General features: G+C 43.2%; 1 protein-coding gene across 1 annotated transcript in view; it reads right to left on the bottom strand.

Moving 5' to 3' along the window:
- Positions 1-17,187, bottom strand: part of Hdac8 (histone deacetylase 8) — a 221,761-nt gene extending 204,574 nt beyond the window's left edge. Inside the window, exons 1-4 of the mRNA XM_005358548.3 lie at positions 16,774-17,187; positions 16,197-16,249; positions 11,880-12,010; positions 9,946-10,087 (exon numbers count right to left, since the gene is read on the bottom strand). Coding sequence (XP_005358605.1) covers positions 9,946-10,087; positions 11,880-12,010; positions 16,197-16,249; positions 16,774-16,998 — 551 coding nt within the window. The 5' untranslated portion in view covers positions 16,999-17,187. The remainder of the gene's footprint in view (positions 1-9,945; positions 10,088-11,879; positions 12,011-16,196; positions 16,250-16,773) is intronic.
- Positions 17,188-20,190: the final 3,003 nt, after the last annotated feature.

Below are 20,190 nucleotides of genomic sequence, written 5' to 3'. Positions count from 1 at the left end.
TCCCTCCCTCCCTGCCCTCTCTCCACTGTCTGCAGGAGCCCACCCTTCCAGGCTTAAGGACAGACACAGCAGTCCTATGACTTTTCCATCTCTCTGCTTCTGCACTCCCTTTCTGAAACAACCCTGTAGTTGCACATACCTTCTAAGTGGTAGAGCCCGGATGTGCATCCAGGTCTTACTTCAGAGCTCACAGTCAATTCTACAGTGCCATGACATTTCGCATTCTTAGTACTCACAAGTACACCAGATTTCCACCCAAAACAAGTTTCCTGCAATTCTCATGTGTAGATCTCATATATCATAGATATCCTAGGTACGACAATGTATACCAGCGTTGCAGTTCACTAAGTTATAATGCCCCATTAATGAGTTACCACAATCAGTATTAAAAATGCCGCACTAGTCTTTTGCTGATACAGGGAGTTCTCATTTCTGCGCAGCTATTATTTTAGTCCTAGCATTTGCAAGGTTTCGGGACTTCCTAGGAATGCAAAAGCTATGGATGTGTTTGCTGGTGCACTGACCACTTACTATCAGCTTCGACTCAGGCAACCCTCTTAACTGTGCATGAACACCCAGCCCCTCCAGCTGTTCATTTCCAGTCTCCTAGGTCATCAAAACCATCACCTGGCAAATCAACACTAATTTATCACCAAGTAAAGCTATAAATCTTGTATAAAATGCAGGATATCCGGGACTGAGCACACAAAATTGAAAACATCAGTATGGTAAACTAATTCATAACTGAAAAAGAAGAAAATAAATAAGGATCATGATTGTTAAATGTAGTTTGGAAGAGGCTGTTGTGAATACTAAGAAGACTAAGGAGAAGCTTGCAGGAAAGCAGGTGAAATCCTTGAATATCCTGGCCCAAATCAGCCCTTAATAACCATGCTGCAAGAATCTCACAGGATCCAACAAATCACCTTGAAATACCATGCAATTTTGTTTAAAAAAATAGACCTTAAACAAAATCCACCAACCCTTGGCATGTTGTTTGTTTACTGGGGGAAGTGCATAGTTTTATACACGCTCATTTGTACGAAACAAGGAAACCAAACTAACGGGGCTTTCTCCTTACTTGGCCCCGCATCCTAATCAGGCTCCAAACACCCCTCCTTTAAAAATGTTTGTGTCCATCTTATGTGTGAGGGTGTTTTTCCCGCATGTGTGTACGTGTGTGCCCGGTGCCAGTGAAGGTCAGAAAAGGACACGATATCCCTTATAACTGGAATTATGGACAGTTTTGAGCCACCACGTGGGTGCTAGGAACTGAACCCAGGTCCTGTGCAAGAACAGCAGGTGCTCCGTTGAGCCATCTTTCCACACCCACCTCCCCCTTTTTACGGCTACAGTCTCACGATGTAGCTCAGGCTGGTCTCAAACTCGCAATCCTCTTGCCTCTGTCTCCAAAATTCTGAGGGTACAGGTATGCACTGCATTGTCACGTTAGTACCCCTTGAAAATGGCTTCACGAGGTGACCACTTGTCTAGTCTCACTTGAAAAATAAGAACCTCCCATATGCTTGTTTCCTTAGCTTATGACATACAGCAAGGGCTTACTGTTTGCTAAATGAATGACTGCAATTGTATCTTCTGCCCCTGACTCAATAGCATACTGAAATATACCAAAATTCTTCAATAAGTCCTTGGCAACACCAGGAAAAAAGCCCTACTCCTTAGCACAAATCACAAAACTTAGTGATGCTGGCCTGACTTGTCCTCATCCTCTGGCCGTCTCACTACTGTGGCTCGCCAGCTGCAGCATACTGCTGCTAGGCTGCCATCGATCCTTCTGCTTGGCAATTCCTTCCCTAGCAAATGAGAGAGAAACTGACTCCTTTCTCGTTACATACCACCTTATACCTGATTACAAGCACACATACTCACGACCCCACATCAGCACTGCCTCCCATTCATAAAAATAACGTCGTACATCAGAGAAAAGAGAGGAGACAGAAACAGATGTGGGGATAAGTGTATATGCACACAAACTTTAAAGTGCCTTGAAAACTTGTATTTTGTATTGGTTTTAAAATTGATCTCATACATTTACACAAGGGAGTACTACACAGCAGAAAAAAATAACAACAGCTTGAATTTTGCAGGAAAATGGCTTGAGCTAGAAAACATCATATTGAGTGAGGTAACCGAGACACAGAAAGACAATTATCACATGGTATATATCCAAAGGATGCTCAATTGTGCCACAAGGACATGTGCTCAACTATGTTCATAGCAGCTTTGTTTGTCGTAGCCAGAACCAGGAAACAACCTAAATGTCCCTCGACTGAAGAACAGATAAGGAAAATATGGTACATTTACACAATGGAGTACTATATAGCAGAAAAAATAACAACAGCTTGAATTTTACAGGCAAATGGGTGGAGCTAGAAAACATCATTGTGAGTGAGGTAACCGAGACCCAGAAAGACAAATATAATATGTACTCACTCATAAGTGGCTTTTAAACATAAAGCAAAGAAAATCAGCCCACAATTCACAATCCCAGAGAACCTACATAACAATGAGGACCTTAAGAGAGACATACATGGATCTAATCTACATGGGAAGTAGAAAAAGACAAGATCTCCTGAGTAAATTGGGAGCATGGAGACCTTGGGAGAGAGTTGAAGGGGAGGAGAGAGGTAGGGAGGAGAGCAGAGAAAAATGTAGTGCTCAATAAAAATCAATAAAATAAAAAATATTAAAAGGAAAAAAAATAAAATTGATCTCATACATATACATATAAAATATACACCCATATTATATTTGCAAAGTCAGCTATTTTGTTATATTTTAAGATTTTTCCAGGTGTACAAAATTTTTATGAGTCTAATCTAAATGAATGTATGCTATAACTACTTGCCCTTTAAAAACAAAACTGACATTATATGAAAGGCATTTTTCCCTACTTATGCAGTCATCAACCCACCATTTTTTTTCTGCTTTTTTGAGACAGGGTCTCACTATGTAGTCCTGGTTGTTCTAGAACTCATTATGTAGACCATTATGTAGACTAGGCTAGCCTCAAACTAACAGAGTTCCACCTGCCCTGTACTGGAATTGTCACCACACCCAGCTCTAACCAGCATTTTTAATGGCTATATAGTATTCCAGAGAGAATGCTACCTGACCATTCTGCTATTGTTGAATGTTTAGCTAGCCTTACTATTGACTTGGGGTGGTTTAAATAAGTGAGAAAGCATCACTGTCATACACAGTCATACACAAAATACCGTATTTTGGATTATCTATTTTAGAATATCTATTTTTAGAATAGATTATCAAGAGTCATCTGAAATTTGGCAGGAAGGAAAAATACATATTTCAATCTCTCTATGTGGTGTTAAGTATTCTTTTTTCTACCACTTGTAGATTTGTGTCTTTTTTGTCTATCTATGAGAGCACCAGTGTTAAACTAACTAGAATGATGAGTTTAACTCCTCAGTATATGCTTGATTTTTTTTACATTTTTAAATACAGGCTTAAGTGTACTTTTGCCTCTTTTTGTTTTGGTAAATCTCAGCTTTCACAGCAGTTATAGCTACAAAACTTTGTAAAGTAGGGAAATACACACACACACACACACACACACACATGCACGTGCACAGACACACACATTTAAATCATGAGCTAGGCGTCCCGGTGCATGCCTGTAGTTGTACTGCTTGAAAAGCAAGCACAGGAGGAATTCTGCCAAATTGAAGCTAGCCTGGGTTTCAGAGTTAGTCCTGTAGCAGCCAGAGCCACAAAGGGAGATGATGTCTCAAAACCAACAAAACTTAGGAGTACCTCTGCCACTGTAAGATGACCAGTGAACTCATCCCCACTGCTTTCCTCATGTGTGCAGTGAGGGAGCTAATCACAATATACATACAATTTTAAATACTGCTTTTAAATATATATATAATCAGTTTTGAAATACACTATCATTTTCATAACCACCATTAAAAATAATAGCACGAGGGCCTGGGATATATGTAACTCAGCGGTAGAGCACGTGTGACACACGTAGGCCTCGGGTCCAGTCCTTACAAAAGAACACACACACAGAAACAAAGCAAAAAAGCATACCATACAGAATATTTCACCGAGTAAATTCACCATTCCTTTATTCTGTCTTGCTAGATGCTCGATTTTTTTTACATTTTTACATACAGGTTCAAAGTGGCTTTCTGCACTGGGGTCGCTTGTCTGTAGTCCTGGGGACAGAAGGCAGGCTCTGCGCTTCCATGCTCGCCACTGACCTGTACCCCCGCATCAGCTTGTTTAAATTTGCATTTTTGGTTAGTAACAAACATCTTCTCCTATCTTCTGATTGCACTCAAACTCTTGTGTAAACTGTCGGTGCTCTTTTCCATATCTCTGCTTCTACATCGCGAGGCATGTGTGCCTTAAATGACAAAAGCCCATCGCACTTTGTCATCTTTAGGCCACATGGCCCTTGTCCGTTTGTGTTTATCTTTCATTTTTACTGTGGCTTAAAAAACATTTCTGTTATATTGGTTTTTAAATTTTAAATTATAGCATTTTGATCTTTTCCCTTGAAAATATTTCCTATTACCTCCTAAACTTAGAAACTTAGTCCTTGTTAGAAGCTTGATATTCATCATCATAGTTTTGTAACTTGCTTTTTTATATTTAACTCTTCAGTCCAACTGCCACCTATTTTAGTTTACGACAGGAGATGATCATGGAAGTGCCACGAGCTGTCTCAGCGTGATCCGATGAACAGCCCTTCTATCCTTACTATGCATCCTCCAATGCAAAGTAGATCAAGAAATTATGGCTCCAATCATGATGTTCATTTCTAATCTTGGCTCTCAGGAGGCTGAGGCAGGAGGACCATAAGTTTTAGGTCAGCTTTGGCTATGCAGTGGGATTCCATCTCAAAACACAAAAGGAAAGAATCATTTGTGTCACACCAGCAAGATAAGTATGTTTATCAGTACACATTGATCCCCATTAAAACTCCGGTCCTGCGTCAAGGACAAGTGAATTTTTAGTCTTAACATTCTTCATTCTTCCACACATGATTAAGCGTTGCTCATGAGCGCAAGGTGAAAGTGGAAACAGCTGGACCCTGCAAGGCTTCGATCACTATCTTCATTTTTTGAGGCAAGGTTTCTCAAACCCAGAGCTCATCGATTCTGGCTAGTCTAAGCTAGCCAGCTTGCCCTGGGAATGCAGTCCCATGTCTTGGCCTCTTTAGTGCGGGGATTATTGGAAGCCACCATAATTACCCAGCTTTTGACTGACATCTGTGGATCAGAACTCCGGTTCTCATGCTTGCACAGCAAGCTCTTTATCCGCAGACCTACCTCTTTAGACCCCTTTGCAACGTTAGGTTCCCACCTGTGATCTCCATACTGCTTCTTAGCTATACATTCCTACCCTGTTCAGGCTTTATTCAAAACAGAACACAATCTCAAAGTTCTTAAAGCTCCCCTGTCCTCCAGATCCTGGAGAAACTATGTACACATTAGATTGCGAGGAGACAGAACAAGTGAAGGATAGCCCTTAAAATGACCTTTGAAAAAATGTATGGAGGCATACTTTACAGACTATAATTTGACAGTGGTCATTAGGTGAGGGAAAATAGCAGTACAGATTTATTAACTAGTAAAGAGATTCCAGTAGAAATGCCTCTTTGAAAACAAAGTAAAGTACATCATCAAATGCACAGATAAAATACTAAACTGTGTTTAGACAAGACTGAGCACCTTAAATAGACACACAGACGTTAGACATATAAAGATGAAATATCAGGTCGGGGATGTATCTCGGTGGCAGAGCACTTGCCTGACATGCTTGAGGTGCTAGGTTCAGTTCCCAGCAAGGAAACTTTCAGAGCTCAGTAGGTAGTGTGCTTGCATAGCATGAAGGAAGCCCTGGGTTCAATCCTCCGTACTGCACAAACCAGACCTGCTGTAATACCAGCACTTGAGGTAGAGACCTGAGGATCAGTAGTTCAAGGTCATTCTTGCCTACAAAGAGAGCTTGAGGCAATCAATCAATCAATCAATCAAAAATATATGCGGCTGGGCAGTGGCGGTGCGTGCCTTTCAGCCCAGCACTTGGTAGGTGTTGAGGCAGGTGGATCTCCAACTTCGAGGTCTGCCTGGTCTAGAGAATGAGTTCCAGGACAGCCAGGGCTACTCAGAAAAAGGGGGGGGGGGGGGGAAGTGCCATAACAGTTGACTGCCAGCAGGTGGCACTTGACCCACAGCAAAGTATGGAGGAAAAACAAGTTCTGAAATCAAAGAATGCTACTAAGTTCCCAGGACACCGTTGGTAGATGAGCCTTACACAGAAAGCTGGGACTGCAGATATTTAAGGAAGAGGGCAGTAGATTGTAACAGCGACAGTCTGTCTAGCTGTCTGTGTTGGGCAAGGAATAAGACCCCTTCTCCCATCCCTTCTAGTGTTGTGGTCGGGCTACGAGTTAGCATAATAATTAATTAACCAGAGAAAAATCATTTTATTCATTTTCATATATACATTGGAGCCTTATTATTGAGACTGAAAAGCCCAGATGAGAGCTACTGAATAAGGAGTTTCTGGGGGGGACTGAGGGGAGAAAACACATGGCAAATAGCGAAAATGCCTCGAGCCCCTCTCTTCCTCCTAGATACTGTTGCTGTGTGCTATACCCTGTGGCCGAAGGGCCTGGATTTGTGTACCAACTGACTCACTGGACTTGGCCAGCTGCCCTAGGTCGACAATGAGAGAAAATGAGAACCAGGAAAGAGGAGTTTAGCAGCAGCTCAGCCTAACCAGGCAGCTAACCTGGACTTTCCCAAGGCATCTTTTACAACCCATTAAACTTAGTCAGACTTGGTCTCTTAGAGGGGCATACTATCTTATGCCAGTGTTTCCATTATTCTGGCTTTGTACACTGAATATTTGGTAGCACTAGTCTTTTTGCAGGATTTTCTAAAAGAACCCTTATTTAAATTTCAAATGCAGTGATTTCTTATATCATCCCCAAGATATCAATTTCTTGATGGCAGGATTGGGTTATTTCCTTAGAATAGACTTCTAAGAATTTTGTATGAACATATTTCCCACTCTCAACACTAGTAAAGTTTTCACGAAGCCAGTTACAATAGAACCCTGTCAGCACCTGAATAGTTTCAAATCAAAGATTTTTTTTCAGTTGGGTGTGGGGGGGGGAGGGGTAGACTTTGCTTCAGTTTCCCTACCTCCAGTTACTAAAGAGAAAAACCATGTGCTTGCCACATACAGTTTAAACCAGTCAATGCTGGTTTAAGGAATGGGATCTACGAATCTGTGCTGCGTGTATCTGGGACGTTTAAACAGTGTGACTGCAATGGAGAGAAGAGCACGTGGAAACCTGACAGGCAGCTTAGGGCAGGGACCCTCGAGCAGCAGTTCCAGGAATGCCCAGATGCTGGCAGGGAGCTCTGCTTTCTTATCTCCTCTTAGTGAGTGTCCTTGCTTCCCTGTGGGTATGAGCAGAACTCCAGAACTCTAAAGGACTTCTGGCAGACAGCTCTGGAACTGGAGCTCTGGATTTTCAGGATGGAAATATTGGGTCTACCCAGTCCTTAATTTCAGCCTATCTCCTAAATGACGTCAGGGTTTCATCTTCAGAGCAGAGACTGTTGGGATATCTGGTGGAGATAAGAAACCAGAAGTTCTGGCTCTGGGAGGAGACTTAACAGTCCAAGCTACTAAAACAAAAGAGGTAATTAAAGTAAGGCCTAGAGCCCACCTTAGGCATGCTGAACAAATGGGAGGAACAATTCACACCCTCAATGAGAAGATGTACTTTTCCTTTCCATCCCAGAAATCTCACCCTCCCACCTCACTTGGGTATGGTTGCTCCTGGAGCCTTCCCTGGGTTAAGCCTGCTTGCTTTTCTGAATTACTTAGAAAAGTATAACTGTTCCTTTTTCTCCCCTCCCCTCCCCCTACACACACATACAGAGAGAGAGAGAGAGAGAGAGAGAGAGAGAGAGAGAGAGAGAGAGAGAGCGCGAATATGTATACACACATACACATATACACCCAGATGCTGGCCATAATCTAGACATGCTTCTCCTGATACTCTGGGCTTTCTCGCTCTTTTTCTCTGAAGTTATTACTACCCCTGACTCCTAAGCCCTGATTTCTTCCATGTGGTGGTTTACAAAAGGCATGATTTTTCTCTCTTCCTTTTTTTTTTCCTGCTCCCTGGCAGCTACCAAGATTTACAGCTTTCCAGCCCTAAGGGTTTTCTTTTAAAAACTAATTAAATTGTCATTGTCCTTGGGCTTCTTACTGAGTCTTTTTTAAAGACAGAGTCTCACTAAGCAACTCTAGCAAGACCAGAACTAAGAGGTCTGCCTGTTCTGTCTCCTGAGCACAGGGGCCTGAGTCTCTTCTTAAATTCTTTAATTAGTGGGACTAAAACTCAAGAGGAAACCCCAATTTGCCCAGTAACATGTGACACTCCAGGTTGGGCTCCCCAGAATTTCCTAGTAACAACAATAGGTAGTGCCTAGCTTCTAAACTAATAAGCCTGTAGCCCAGTTCAGAGAGCTTCTAGGGGTGTCAAGAACACCTTGGAATTCGGACCTGACTTAAGTCAATGCCCAGAAACTAATTTACGATCACTACAGTCCGTCTGTTTCCAGACAGGATCAGCAGAAAGCTGTCTTCAGCACTTAATGAAGCGAGCACCTTCACACCTGCAGCCAGACTGACTCCATTACAAGTACAGCCTCTGGCAGAAACACAGCGGTAAGAAGTGGCAAGGTATGAAAGTACCCCAACTCCTAGCAGGTCTTCTGCAGCAAAGGGAAACGGGAAATGACAGCGCACTTGCCAGAGCAAGCATGCTCGTGAAGCCACAGGGCTCCCTTACTCCCTGTGCCCAAAGGACAGAGAAGTCCTGGATGTAGAAAATCTTGTTCTTCTTTTTTATTCTTTGGCTTTAATAAGAAAAGATCCTGTTTTAATTTTGAACTTAAAAAAAAAAAGCTAACAAAAGCGGGCTGTTCTCTTTGTTTAAGACCATGTGGAATCATTACTAAGACGTCAGTTTTCTATTGTCTAGGTAGTAGACTGTAGTTATTTAGTTTTACAAGGAGTTCTTTGGCCAAGAAATCTGTCTATTTGGAAAAGAATAGTATTGCATACTACTATGCAGATTTGCACACGCTACAATTGTGGTGCCTTTCAGTCTGAAGGAATCAAATGCTGGGTTCTTTTTACTGAAGACGGTCTTGGTTGGCTGCACCCCATTTGTGAAAGACAGCCGCTTTCTTTCACTCAGATGGCAGGCACACTGGTAAGTTCAAAATCCCTCGCAAGTATTAAGTAACAGAGCAAATGAGATGGCAGATGCGGAAGAAGACCTTGTCGTTCTTGTCACTTTCCTCGATTCTTTTGAAGCCTTTTGTTCTATGTCTAGTCTCATCAATTAGTTACTTATTCAAACACCCATTTCTTACTTCTATCAAGTAATGGCTCTGACATGCTCCTCTCCCAACACCTCCATGATCAACTTCTCCCGACTGCCAATCTATCTTATATACTACACATATTCCCTTAGTACCATAATTTATATTATCTTCTAATTATTCGAATTCTGTTCCTGTTCCTAGAGCCAGGTCCCTGAGACAGGGAATTTCCAAGGAATGCATAGGTTGTCTAGCTACTTCCTTTTTCCTGTCCCTGATGAAGAACCTGGGGCCTAGGGAGGTCTGGGCAAGTTTGCAGGAAAACTAGGCATACAGCGCAGATGCCTTGACTTTCAGTTCAGTGTTTCCACTGCATTAGGTCACTTATCTTACTTGCATCTTTTCAGAACACCTTATAAAACGCTAGACACATTCATGGTTCCCTTGAGTATCAGTATAACAAGTGTACAGGTTTATCTAACTGAGAGATTGACCAGGGAAAGAGTAAGAAGGCAGAAAGGCATTTCCTTACTTCTTTGCATGATGCCACCCTCCAGACCAGTTAATCGCTATTTTACATTTCCCGTCAATCAGGCACTGGGCAGCAGTGATTGTAGCTCCTCCCACAGCGGCTGCATAGTCAAATATTCCTTCTGTGGCTGGGCAGTCATAACCTGGGGGCAGAACCCAGAAAAATCTGTTAAAGAAGATCTGGGGAAGGAAGAATAGGTTAAGCTGTGACAACAGCACAGCCTAAAGAAGGTCCTGGGCTAAAACCAGCTCCAATGGGGACAGATAAGCATCTCCAATGTTAGACAGGGAAGGCTTTCAAAGGATAGAGATAGAAAGGGTAAAACCTTCAAGATGAACTTCTCATATCCCACCAGCAGTCCATCAAGGCCCGAGAGGTGATGTATTTTGCCAGTGGTCACACAGAGCCAGGCCTGGGACCGGGTCTTTTGATAGCCAATCTAGTATCTTTCTTTAAGCCACACAGTTTCTCTAGAAGAGTGGTGCCTCTGACATCGCAGTATGCTGCTGTCGCCTACAAATGTGTTGGGCCCTATTCATAGCTATCGTGGGAGGCATGTGGCCCATGAGCTGCAAGCTGGACACACCTGCACTAGACCATGCTGTTGACAATTCACTGTGATTTTTTTTAAGGCATCTGTTGACGAAGGATAAGGTAGGAAACTTAGCCAGAATTTAAACATTTACCTAATGCCATGCATGGTGATGCACACCTTTAATCCCAGCACTTGGAAGGCAGAGGCAGGTGAGTTCCATGCCAGCCTGGGCTTTACAGTGAGACCGTGTCTTGGAAAAATTAAAAAAAAAAAACAAAACTTCAAACCAAATAAGTCAATACTTAAAATATATGATCACAACAGCCAGAGCAGCCCCAAGTGCTGCCATTAGAATCTCAGCACTGAGCGATTCTTCTCCATCAGGCTCATGGTTCTCTTGTGTTTGACTCATAGAGTGTTCACAATATGACCAGACTGAGGGATTAAAATGAACAGTTGGGGCTTGAGATGTAGCTAAGGCAGAGTGCCTCGTTAGCATATTCCAGGACTTGGGTTCCACCCTCAATAACACACACAGGCACAGACAGACAGACACACACACACATACACATGCACACACATGCATCAGTTATATTATTTCTTAATTTAAAAGTATCGGGCCACAGAGGTGGCTAGCAGTTAAGAGCATTTTTTGCTCTTCCAGGAGACCTGGGTTCAATTCTCAGAATCCACATGGCAGCTTCGAAACATCTCTAACTTCAGGTCCAAGGGCTCTAAGGCCTCTTATGACCTCCTCTGGCACTGCATGCACGTGGCACACACACATACACTCAGGCACACAGGCATACACATAAAACTTAAAGATAAAAAAGAAAAGAAACAAGTATTAAGGGTTAGGGAAGTAGCTCAGTCAGTAAAATGCCTGGCACACAAGGATGAGGGCCTGAGTTCAGATTCCTAGCATCCATGTAAAAGCCAGCACACGAGGCATGAATGTGTAATCCCAGCACTGGAGGGGTGGAGACAAGCAGATGCTTGGAGACCACTGGCCATCCAACCTGGTCAAAATGGTGACGTTCAAGTTCAGTGAAAGACTCAAAATGTAAGGTGGGGAGTGATTAAAGAAGACACCCAGAGCCGGGCGGTGGTGGCGCATGCCTTTAATCCCAGCACTCAGGGGCAGAGGCAGGTGGATCTTTGTGAGTTCAAGCCCAGCCTGGTCTACAGAGGGAGGTCCAGGACAGTCAGGGCTACACAGAGAAACCCTGTCTCAAACAAAACAAAAGACACCCAGTGCTGACCTTTGGTTCCACGTGTGTACCAGCAGACACAAGCACACTACTGCTCATACACACATCCTTCTACATAAACACAGAGAGACAAATTAAGTACCATAATCTACAAGCTGGGGTCCCACTGTTGCCCGAGGGACTCTTACCTAGTCCGTATTCTATAGAATCCGGATGGTCCTCATCACCTTCTTGGCTGACCTTCTGGAGATGTTGCAGATAGGCATCAGTGTGGAAGGTGGCCATATCTTCCATGGAGGCCACTTTGGGCTTCACTATCCTAATAATAACAGCGTGGACATACAGAAGTACATGAGACTCAGAGTATGCAAGGAGCTGGAAATAGCAGTCAATATCTGAACAGACAAGACAACTCCCAGCTTCTGGTTCCAGTGAGCCGAAGTCATAAACACACTCTGTCGCTCCGCTGCACTGCCCAGCCTTCACGTCCTCCATCTATGATACTGACCCCACTAATAAGAGACAAGAGGACAGATTTTTTTCTTTTGGGTTTTTAGGTAGGAGACCATAACTGAAAAACCATATTTAACTCAAACAGATAATCTTGGATCAAGGTCCCTGGTTTAGCCACATAGAACGCATTAACCCGGGGCCAGAAGGATGGCTCAGGGGTAAAGGCATCTGCCATTAAGCCTGCCAACCTGAGTTTAATCCCTGGGACCCACATTGTGGAGGAGAGAACCAACTGCCCTGGCAAGTTGTCCTCTGGCCTCCATGTGTGCTCTGTGGTACACACATCCCCCTAAAGAAATACGTATCATTTTTAAAAAAATTAAAAGAGCTCTGGAGCTGGAGAGATGGCTCAGGGGTTAAAAGAATCTGTTGCTTTGGCAGAGGACTGGGGTTCAGTTTCCATCTCCCACATCGTGACATACAACCACGTGGAACTCCAGTTCGAGATCTGACCTCCATAGGTACCAGGTACACATGCACATACACACACAAGCCAAGCACTCATACACATAAAATAAGTAATCATAAAACTATATGTCTAGAAGGCTGAAATATAAGCTTTACTCCGTAAGTTACATCTCATGACAAAGCAGGAAAGCTAGTCACGTTTGAATCAGTTTCTGCTTGGACCAGGCAAATCTTTCAGTGTAGTCACTTGCTTTAGTTTTGATGCTGAGCCTTGTCCCCCTCTCCCCCACCCCGCATCCCTCTGTGTCTTTATTTGAATAGGCAGCTGGGTTATCAAGCAGAATTTGAAGCCAGAGAACCGAATTCCTTTCCTAACTCCGTACTTACTAGTTCTGTTAACTTCAGATGAGTTGACTATTCTATACCTCAGCTTTCTCATCTGTAAAATGGGTCAGCTTAGTGGACTTATGTGGAGATGAAATAACATATACAAAACTTCATGGACAACTAGCATTACTATTAGAGTAAAAAGGTGGGAAACTGGACGGGGGATACAGAGCAGTTATACAACATCTGCCTGACATGGGCAAGGCCCTATGGTTGATGCCAAACGCTGCAGAAAAAGGTAATATGTTAGATATGGTGGCAAATGTCTGTAATCATAGCACTTGAGAGGCAGGAGAATCATGAGTGTGAGGCTAGCCTAGGCTACACAACAAGTTCTACACCAGACTGGGCTCTATAAGAGTGTCTCAAAAAAAAATGAGAAGTCAAATGTAAAAAGGGTTTATTTATAGGGGGCTGTATGGGCACAAATGCAGGGGGTTTTGCAAGCCCGTGCATGCACAGAGGCCAGCAAAGGAGGCCACAATCCTGCTCTGTAACTCTCACCCTATTCCCTTGAGACAGGCTCTCTCACTGAATCTGAACCTGGAGTTAGACTGGTGATCAGCAAGCCCGAGCAATTTTTCTGACTCTTGTTTATCCCTGCCAAGACACCGGGGCTACATGGATGTGTGACACAACCCAGCTTTTCCTCTAGATTCTGAGGACTTGAACTTGGGTCCTAGTGTTTGCATAGCAAGTGCTCTTACTTTCTGCTTCATCCTTCCAGTGTCCTCAAACATAAAGTTTCTATTACTTGTTCTCTTCCCTCTGTCTCCCAAGGAAGGACAGAAGGAGCAAACGGCTAGAACCTCTCAACCTGCTCCCCACAGTGAGCGAGAAAAGGAAGAAAGGAGAGAAGCAAGTTACATGGGGATTTTGGCCTCAAACCTGCTGAGTCTCCATCTTCACTTCTGGATTCTGCTGCAGTTAAGTTCTCTAACCCTTGCCAATGAATGGGTAGGTAGTGAACACACTAGCAGCATGGTGTTTCTTTCTTAGAAAAGCAAAGCTCAAGTCTGAATCTAGGCCCAATGAACCACAATTTGTATTCTAACAAGAACACACACACAAGTTTATCAAGACAGGGTTTCTCTGTGTAAGCTGTCCTGGAACTCCTTCTGGAGACCAGGCTGGCCTCGAACTCACAGAGTGTTAGGATTAAAGGTGTGCACCACTACTTCTGGCTTCATATCAATCTTAACATGATGATTGCCCATTTAAATTGAAGGAGCACCACTCTAGCCATGTATATTCTTCAAATGAGAGTAGAGCCATGAGGTTATTGTAAAATAATACAGGTAGGATATTTAGGCAACTAGTATAACCAAGGTGTTTGAAATCCTGTTGTTCAACTTTAAAAGTTAGAGTCAAAATCAAGGATTCTTGATTTTTCTTCAAGTACTCATCTATACCATGAGAGGAGAAAAAGTTGTCCATTAAAATAAAAATCTCAGGGCCAGCAAGATGGCTCAGCAGGTACAAGAACTTGCTACCAAGTCTGATGACCTGAGTTCAATTCCTAGACGCACATAGTGGAAGAGAGAATCAACTCCCGCCAAGTTGTTTTCTGACCTCTGCATCTGCACTTGGCTGACCACTCCCTCACACACTCAACACCCCATCAAAATAAATAAATGCAATGTTAATAAAAATGTTTAAAATAAAAATATCAAGAAGCCTAGTGTAATGGCACATGCCTTTAATCCTAGCACTCAGGAAGCAGAGACAGGCAGATCTCTGGGAGTTCAAACAGAGCTAGTTTTGGGACAGAATATATAAGAGGGCCAGTTTCAATTTTTTTCACAATCACAATCATATTGGATTATGTTTCCCAGCTTCTCCAAATGTTTTCTCTTACATTTATTACTTATTTCCCTGAATCCTAAAACTAAAGAATACTGTCAGCCTCTCCTGACCAGCAAGCTAACGAGTCTTGCTTTAACATCTTATTTGCAATAAAATATTTTTAAGTGTTGATTGTGTGTGTGTGGGGGGGGATCTAGGCCTCAGGTATGTTAGACAAGTGTTCTACACACTGAACAATATCCCAAACCTTTTTAAAATTTTTGAGACCGATTCTGGCTATGTCACAAAGCCTGACTTAGAATTTGTGACGCCCCTCCAGCACCACCTGGGTTAGAAAAGTGTTAAAATCCTTTAAGGAAAGGCAAATCATTATCTTGACAAACACAGGAGTTAAGCAATGGTAGAAAAACATTCCTAGCCAGATGTGGTGACACACACCTTTTGACAGAGGCGTGTGGATCTTAATAAGTTCAAGGCCAGCCTAGTGAATGTAACAGTCCCTAGCCAGACAGAGCTACACCAGAGACCTTGTCTCAAAGCAACAGCAAAACATTCCTAAAGAATGTACACACTGTTGGGAGGTGGTGGTGCGTGCCTTTAGCTCCAGCCCTTGGGAGGCAGAGGCAGGTGGATCTCTGTGAGTTCGAGGCCAGCCTGGTCTACAAATTGACTTGCAGGAGAGCGTAGGACCGTTACATAGAGAAACCCTGTCTTGAAAAACCACACAATGAACGTACGTATTAAAATGACTAATAATACTAAGGATAAAATCTAAAAACGTATTACATTACTTTCTGGGAGGGAAATGAAGCATTAGATGATACAGTCACTCACCCAGTCATGAGAAAACCGGACTTGCATGTGCCACGTCCGTAAGAGTTGCATTTATGATATTATACACAGAATAGGAAATCAATGGACAGCTGGTTTTGGTTTGTTTTTGAGATGCATGTTGCTAGCTTTTAAGTTCAACAGATTGGTTGGTGTAAAGTTTGGCGATAATAGTGGGGTAGTATATCTAAAAGTCTCAAGTTGAGCCCACATCCTCAAATCCAGCTTTAGAAAACAAATAAAACCAAACCCAAAGCAAATATAAAACACACTGAACACTTCCCTGCTTAACCCCTTCCCACCCGCATCAAAAAGATCTTAGCATCTGGCAAGTGCTTATCCAGCAGCAAAGTCCCTTCTAGTGGATCCTGACTGCTTTGTGTGCCTTTCCCAAGTGTTCTCAGTTCTTCAAACGCTTTTCCTGAGTTACAGACACATCATGAACACTCCCACAAAAGTTTTTTTTAAAGGCCCATTTCTCCCTGGCTAGTCCCACTACATGATCGGGTATTTATTATGGCTTCATGGGTGACAATGTTGAGAAAGGTCAACATACTTACCTCATTTGTTTGTGCAGGGCATATGCTTCGATCAGAGAGTGGACCATACTGGCCTGAAATATCAGCATGAAAAAAGAAAGGGAAAACAGTCTCTTCAAAGCTCAATTTACTGAAATCCCATTAACAACATCCTGCATGAAGAACTAACTACCTTATCTCTTCTCTCTTGTCACTTTGTCAGTTGGGAAAAACTTAAGACAAAACAATACAAAGCATTAAAATCGCCAGGCTACCCAGTATACTGAACACAAGTGATGGCATACTGTCCTCCAACAGCTTGTGGTCAAGGACTTCAATGAACCCATCCTATTAGAAACTCCACTCACCACTTCACCGTTTCTTTCTCTCCCCCGCCTTCAGCCCTCCCGCCCTCACCCTCGGCTCGGACGTCCCGTCGTGCTCCCCAAAGGTAACAAACCACTTCCTTCTGCCTCAGCTTGGTGTACCTGAAAAGGCTAGTTAAATTTTTGTTTAAGGTATCACTCAAGTCTAGTTTTCCTGGTTTCCTAACATACTCCCTTTTACACCCTCCCACTCCCATCCCCCCAAACGGTGGTCTTTCATCCAGACCTCTTACCCGTTTGGGGATCTTGACGAGAGAGTCGCAAATGCTGACATACTCGGGACTATAAATATAAACCGGGGGCAGCGAATGCCCACTATCGGCCGGTTCCTCTGGCATCTCCATCTCCCACTTCCGACCGTCCCTGAGCCAAAGTCCGGACCCGACAGTTTGCGGATACAGCCTGGGCTCCGGTTCCTGCTCCTCTGTTCGGCCCCAGCGGTGTTCCCTGTTCAACATTCCCTCTTATTTAGATTGCCGGAGACAGTTTGCCTGGTCCCTCGCCCAGCTGAGGGAATGAATGGGCCCTCCCAGACCAAATCCCTTCATTTAATGACTACAGTTCAAAAAAAAAGCTTAACAGATATAAAAGCCCAAATGGCTGCCAATTGGGATCGATTTTTTCAAGGCACAAGCAGCAGGGTCAAAACTTACCAGCCTTGTTGCCCTACGGGGCCATTTGAAATGAGGTCAGATTAGCTTCAGAGCATGCTGGGATATGTAGTTTTAAGAGAGTAAGGTAACGGAAGAGTCACAGCTGAACACTAAAAGCTGCGATTTCAAGTTTTGGCGCTAAAAAGGAGCCTCAACTCTTTTAAGTTTTCAGTCTGTAAATAGAGCCATTTAAATGTTTAGAGGTTTAAATACATTTTTAATAGCCACATAAGACCCACCACCATCCAGCTACATCAGCTGACTGTACTAAGAACAGGCTTTGAGGGGCTGTGGGATTAACTCACTGACTGGTTTGGAAATTTTACACAGCAAATTTCGTGCTGCAACTTTATTTCTACTTTTCCTCACGATCCGTTAAGAGCTAACAATTTCACTAGTAATCTACTCTGACAAATCAGCTATCCCTTCCTGAAACTGACTGAGATTGTGAAAACTGTAAGGTAGAATTTAACCAAAGAAAAATAACAGCATCTTCCTGGATCTTTCGCGTGATGGAAAGTGTCGCCCCAAAATTTGGAAAACGCAGCTCCCTCCCACATTTCCTTTCATTTGCTTCTGCAGCTAAACAGTGCTTAGGGCGAATGTTTTCAGTTTGGCTTGCAGGGTGTTCGTGTGCCCTCAGGTAATGTAGTTTTGGGTTTCTGGATGCCTCCATGATCTGAGCCTAGCTGGTCAGTTCCCAGACCCCCAACACTCACACCATCCTGAACTGACCTACTGAGGCCTCTGAAACAAGCCCACATGTGTAACTTCGTTTTGTGATAGGCACTTTGGTTATTATCTTAGTGACTCCTTTCAACAGTTCTGTGAAGGAAGCTGTAATATGCTTACTTTACAGCGTATTCTGAAGAGAAAACGTCATTCTTAGCCACACACTGAAGTAGGAAAACAACCCAAAATCAGATCTACCTGACAATGAAAATCGAAATACTCCTTTTACTACATGAACTTGATTCTTCCAGATTGACTTTGTGCTACACATGTGGTCAATAGTCCATTTGTTATCTCTTGCAATCTTGGGGCGTATATATGTGTTCTCCAGTTAGAATGGATCCAGTCATGCTTCCTTTGTATTCTTCCATAGGAACTAGTTCAAAGCGCGGTCATCACTCAGTTACTCAAGTATTTTCATCAACTCTGTGGACTCAAAGATGCAATGTACTCTCAAGGAATCGGCATTATTATACAGAAAATAAGGGAACTGTAAAAGAAACCATGTCAATACAGGTCCAGATAATGAATGTAAGGTGCTTCATTTACCTAACAAAATAAGCATTAAGTACTTAAATAATGAGTATTCAATAAATGGTTAAGCAGGGTTCTTAGTAGCATTTGAGACAGTCTTAGTGAATGTACAATATTGTGCTTGGTGAGGATGGGACGCCATGCTGACTGGAAGGAACAGCTTACATAAAAATACAAAGAACTGGGGCTGGAGAGATGTCTCAGCAGTTAAGAGCGCTGGCTGCCTTTCCAGGGGACCCTGGTTCGATTCCCAGCACCCACCCTCCCAGCAGTTCACAGCTGTCTGTACATTCAGTTCCAGGAGATGCAACACCCTCACACAGACATGCATGCGGGCAAAACACCAATGCACATAAAACAAATTGTTTTTTTAAATATAAATAAAGTGTGACAGGCAAGATGATTCAGTGGATAAAGCAGAACTCTATTTTAGCAGAAGAGACCAGATCAGAAAAGGCCTCAAGTATTAGAGTAACAAACACACACACTCCATTCTCTTGGAAAGGTGGGGGGGGCATTTTTGTAATGCTGAGGATGAAAGGGCTCTGTGTCTGCCAGAAAAGTGTGCTAGACCCCGAGCCCTTAGAATCTTCAGAAAAAATTCTACAACAGCAGTGTGTATGAAAATTGTTGATTTGAAAGACTGGCAAGTCCAGATAAGGAGTAGTCACCGATTTAAGCTAGGCTGGCAGCAGTGGGAAGAGAAAGGGAGCTGCAGTGCATAGGGAGGGAGCTCAACAGGACTTTCTGGCTACTTGGATCATGGGGGAAAGTGAGGGGGATGAAACCTGGAAAAGTGGAAGATCTGGGGAGAAGAAATCAGGGCCTTCGTTCGGTGGAAGAGTGTGTGCTTAATCTGTGCAGCACCAAAAAGAAAAAGGGCCATAAGGAAGAAGAAATGAAAAGGTGGGGCAGGATGGACTTTGGAGTATACGAAAGAAATGCTAAAAAGTGTTAAATCTCATAAAGCAATGTGTCACCTGGCTGTGGTGGCACACGACTTTAATCCCAGCACCAGGGGCAGAAGCAGGCAGATCTCTGTGAGGGCAAGGCTGGCCTGGTCTACTGGTTTATGTGTCAAGACCCTGTCTCAAACACCACACACACACACACACACACACACACACACACACACACACACACTTCCATATAAAAAATAAAGATGAGCCAGGCGGTGGTGGCGCACGCCTTTAATCTCAGCACTTGGGAGGTAGAAGCAGGCAGATCTCTGTGAGTTCGCGCCCAGTCTGGTCTACAGAGTGAGTTCCAGGACAGCCAGGACTGTTACACAGAGAAACCCTGTGTCAAAAAATAAAAAATATTAAGAAGTTATGAGTGGCTAAAGTAGCCAGGGTAATATGAATGAAACAGTTGGATATAACATAACTTCTGGATATAACTTTAATGTTTTCAAAACTAAACTTCTATTTCCCTTTTTACACCCTTTCCCCATTTTTACACCTGTCCCTATTGCACAAGCCAGAAACCTAAGAGCTATTTCTGTGCCTTTCCATTCCTTCAGCTGCAGATCCAATCCATCAGCAATTTCAATCAGCTCCATCTCCAAGACAACCTTAAAGGCACCTGCTTCTCCCACAGTTCCTACCCCAGACTGGCAACCATTACCTCCGGTCTGAACTTACATAACTATATATCTGATTTTTTTCCTTCTACGTGCGTGTGTGTGTGTGTGTGTGTGTGTGTGTGTGTGTGTGTGTGCAAGGTTGTTGC

This window comes from Microtus ochrogaster, chromosome X (genome assembly GCF_000317375.1).
Source record: "Microtus ochrogaster isolate Prairie Vole_2 chromosome X, MicOch1.0, whole genome shotgun sequence".
Taxonomy (NCBI): Eukaryota; Metazoa; Chordata; class Mammalia; order Rodentia; family Cricetidae; genus Microtus; species Microtus ochrogaster.
Note: the sequence above shows the minus strand (reverse complement) of the source record. Positions and strands in the feature narration are given on the sequence as shown.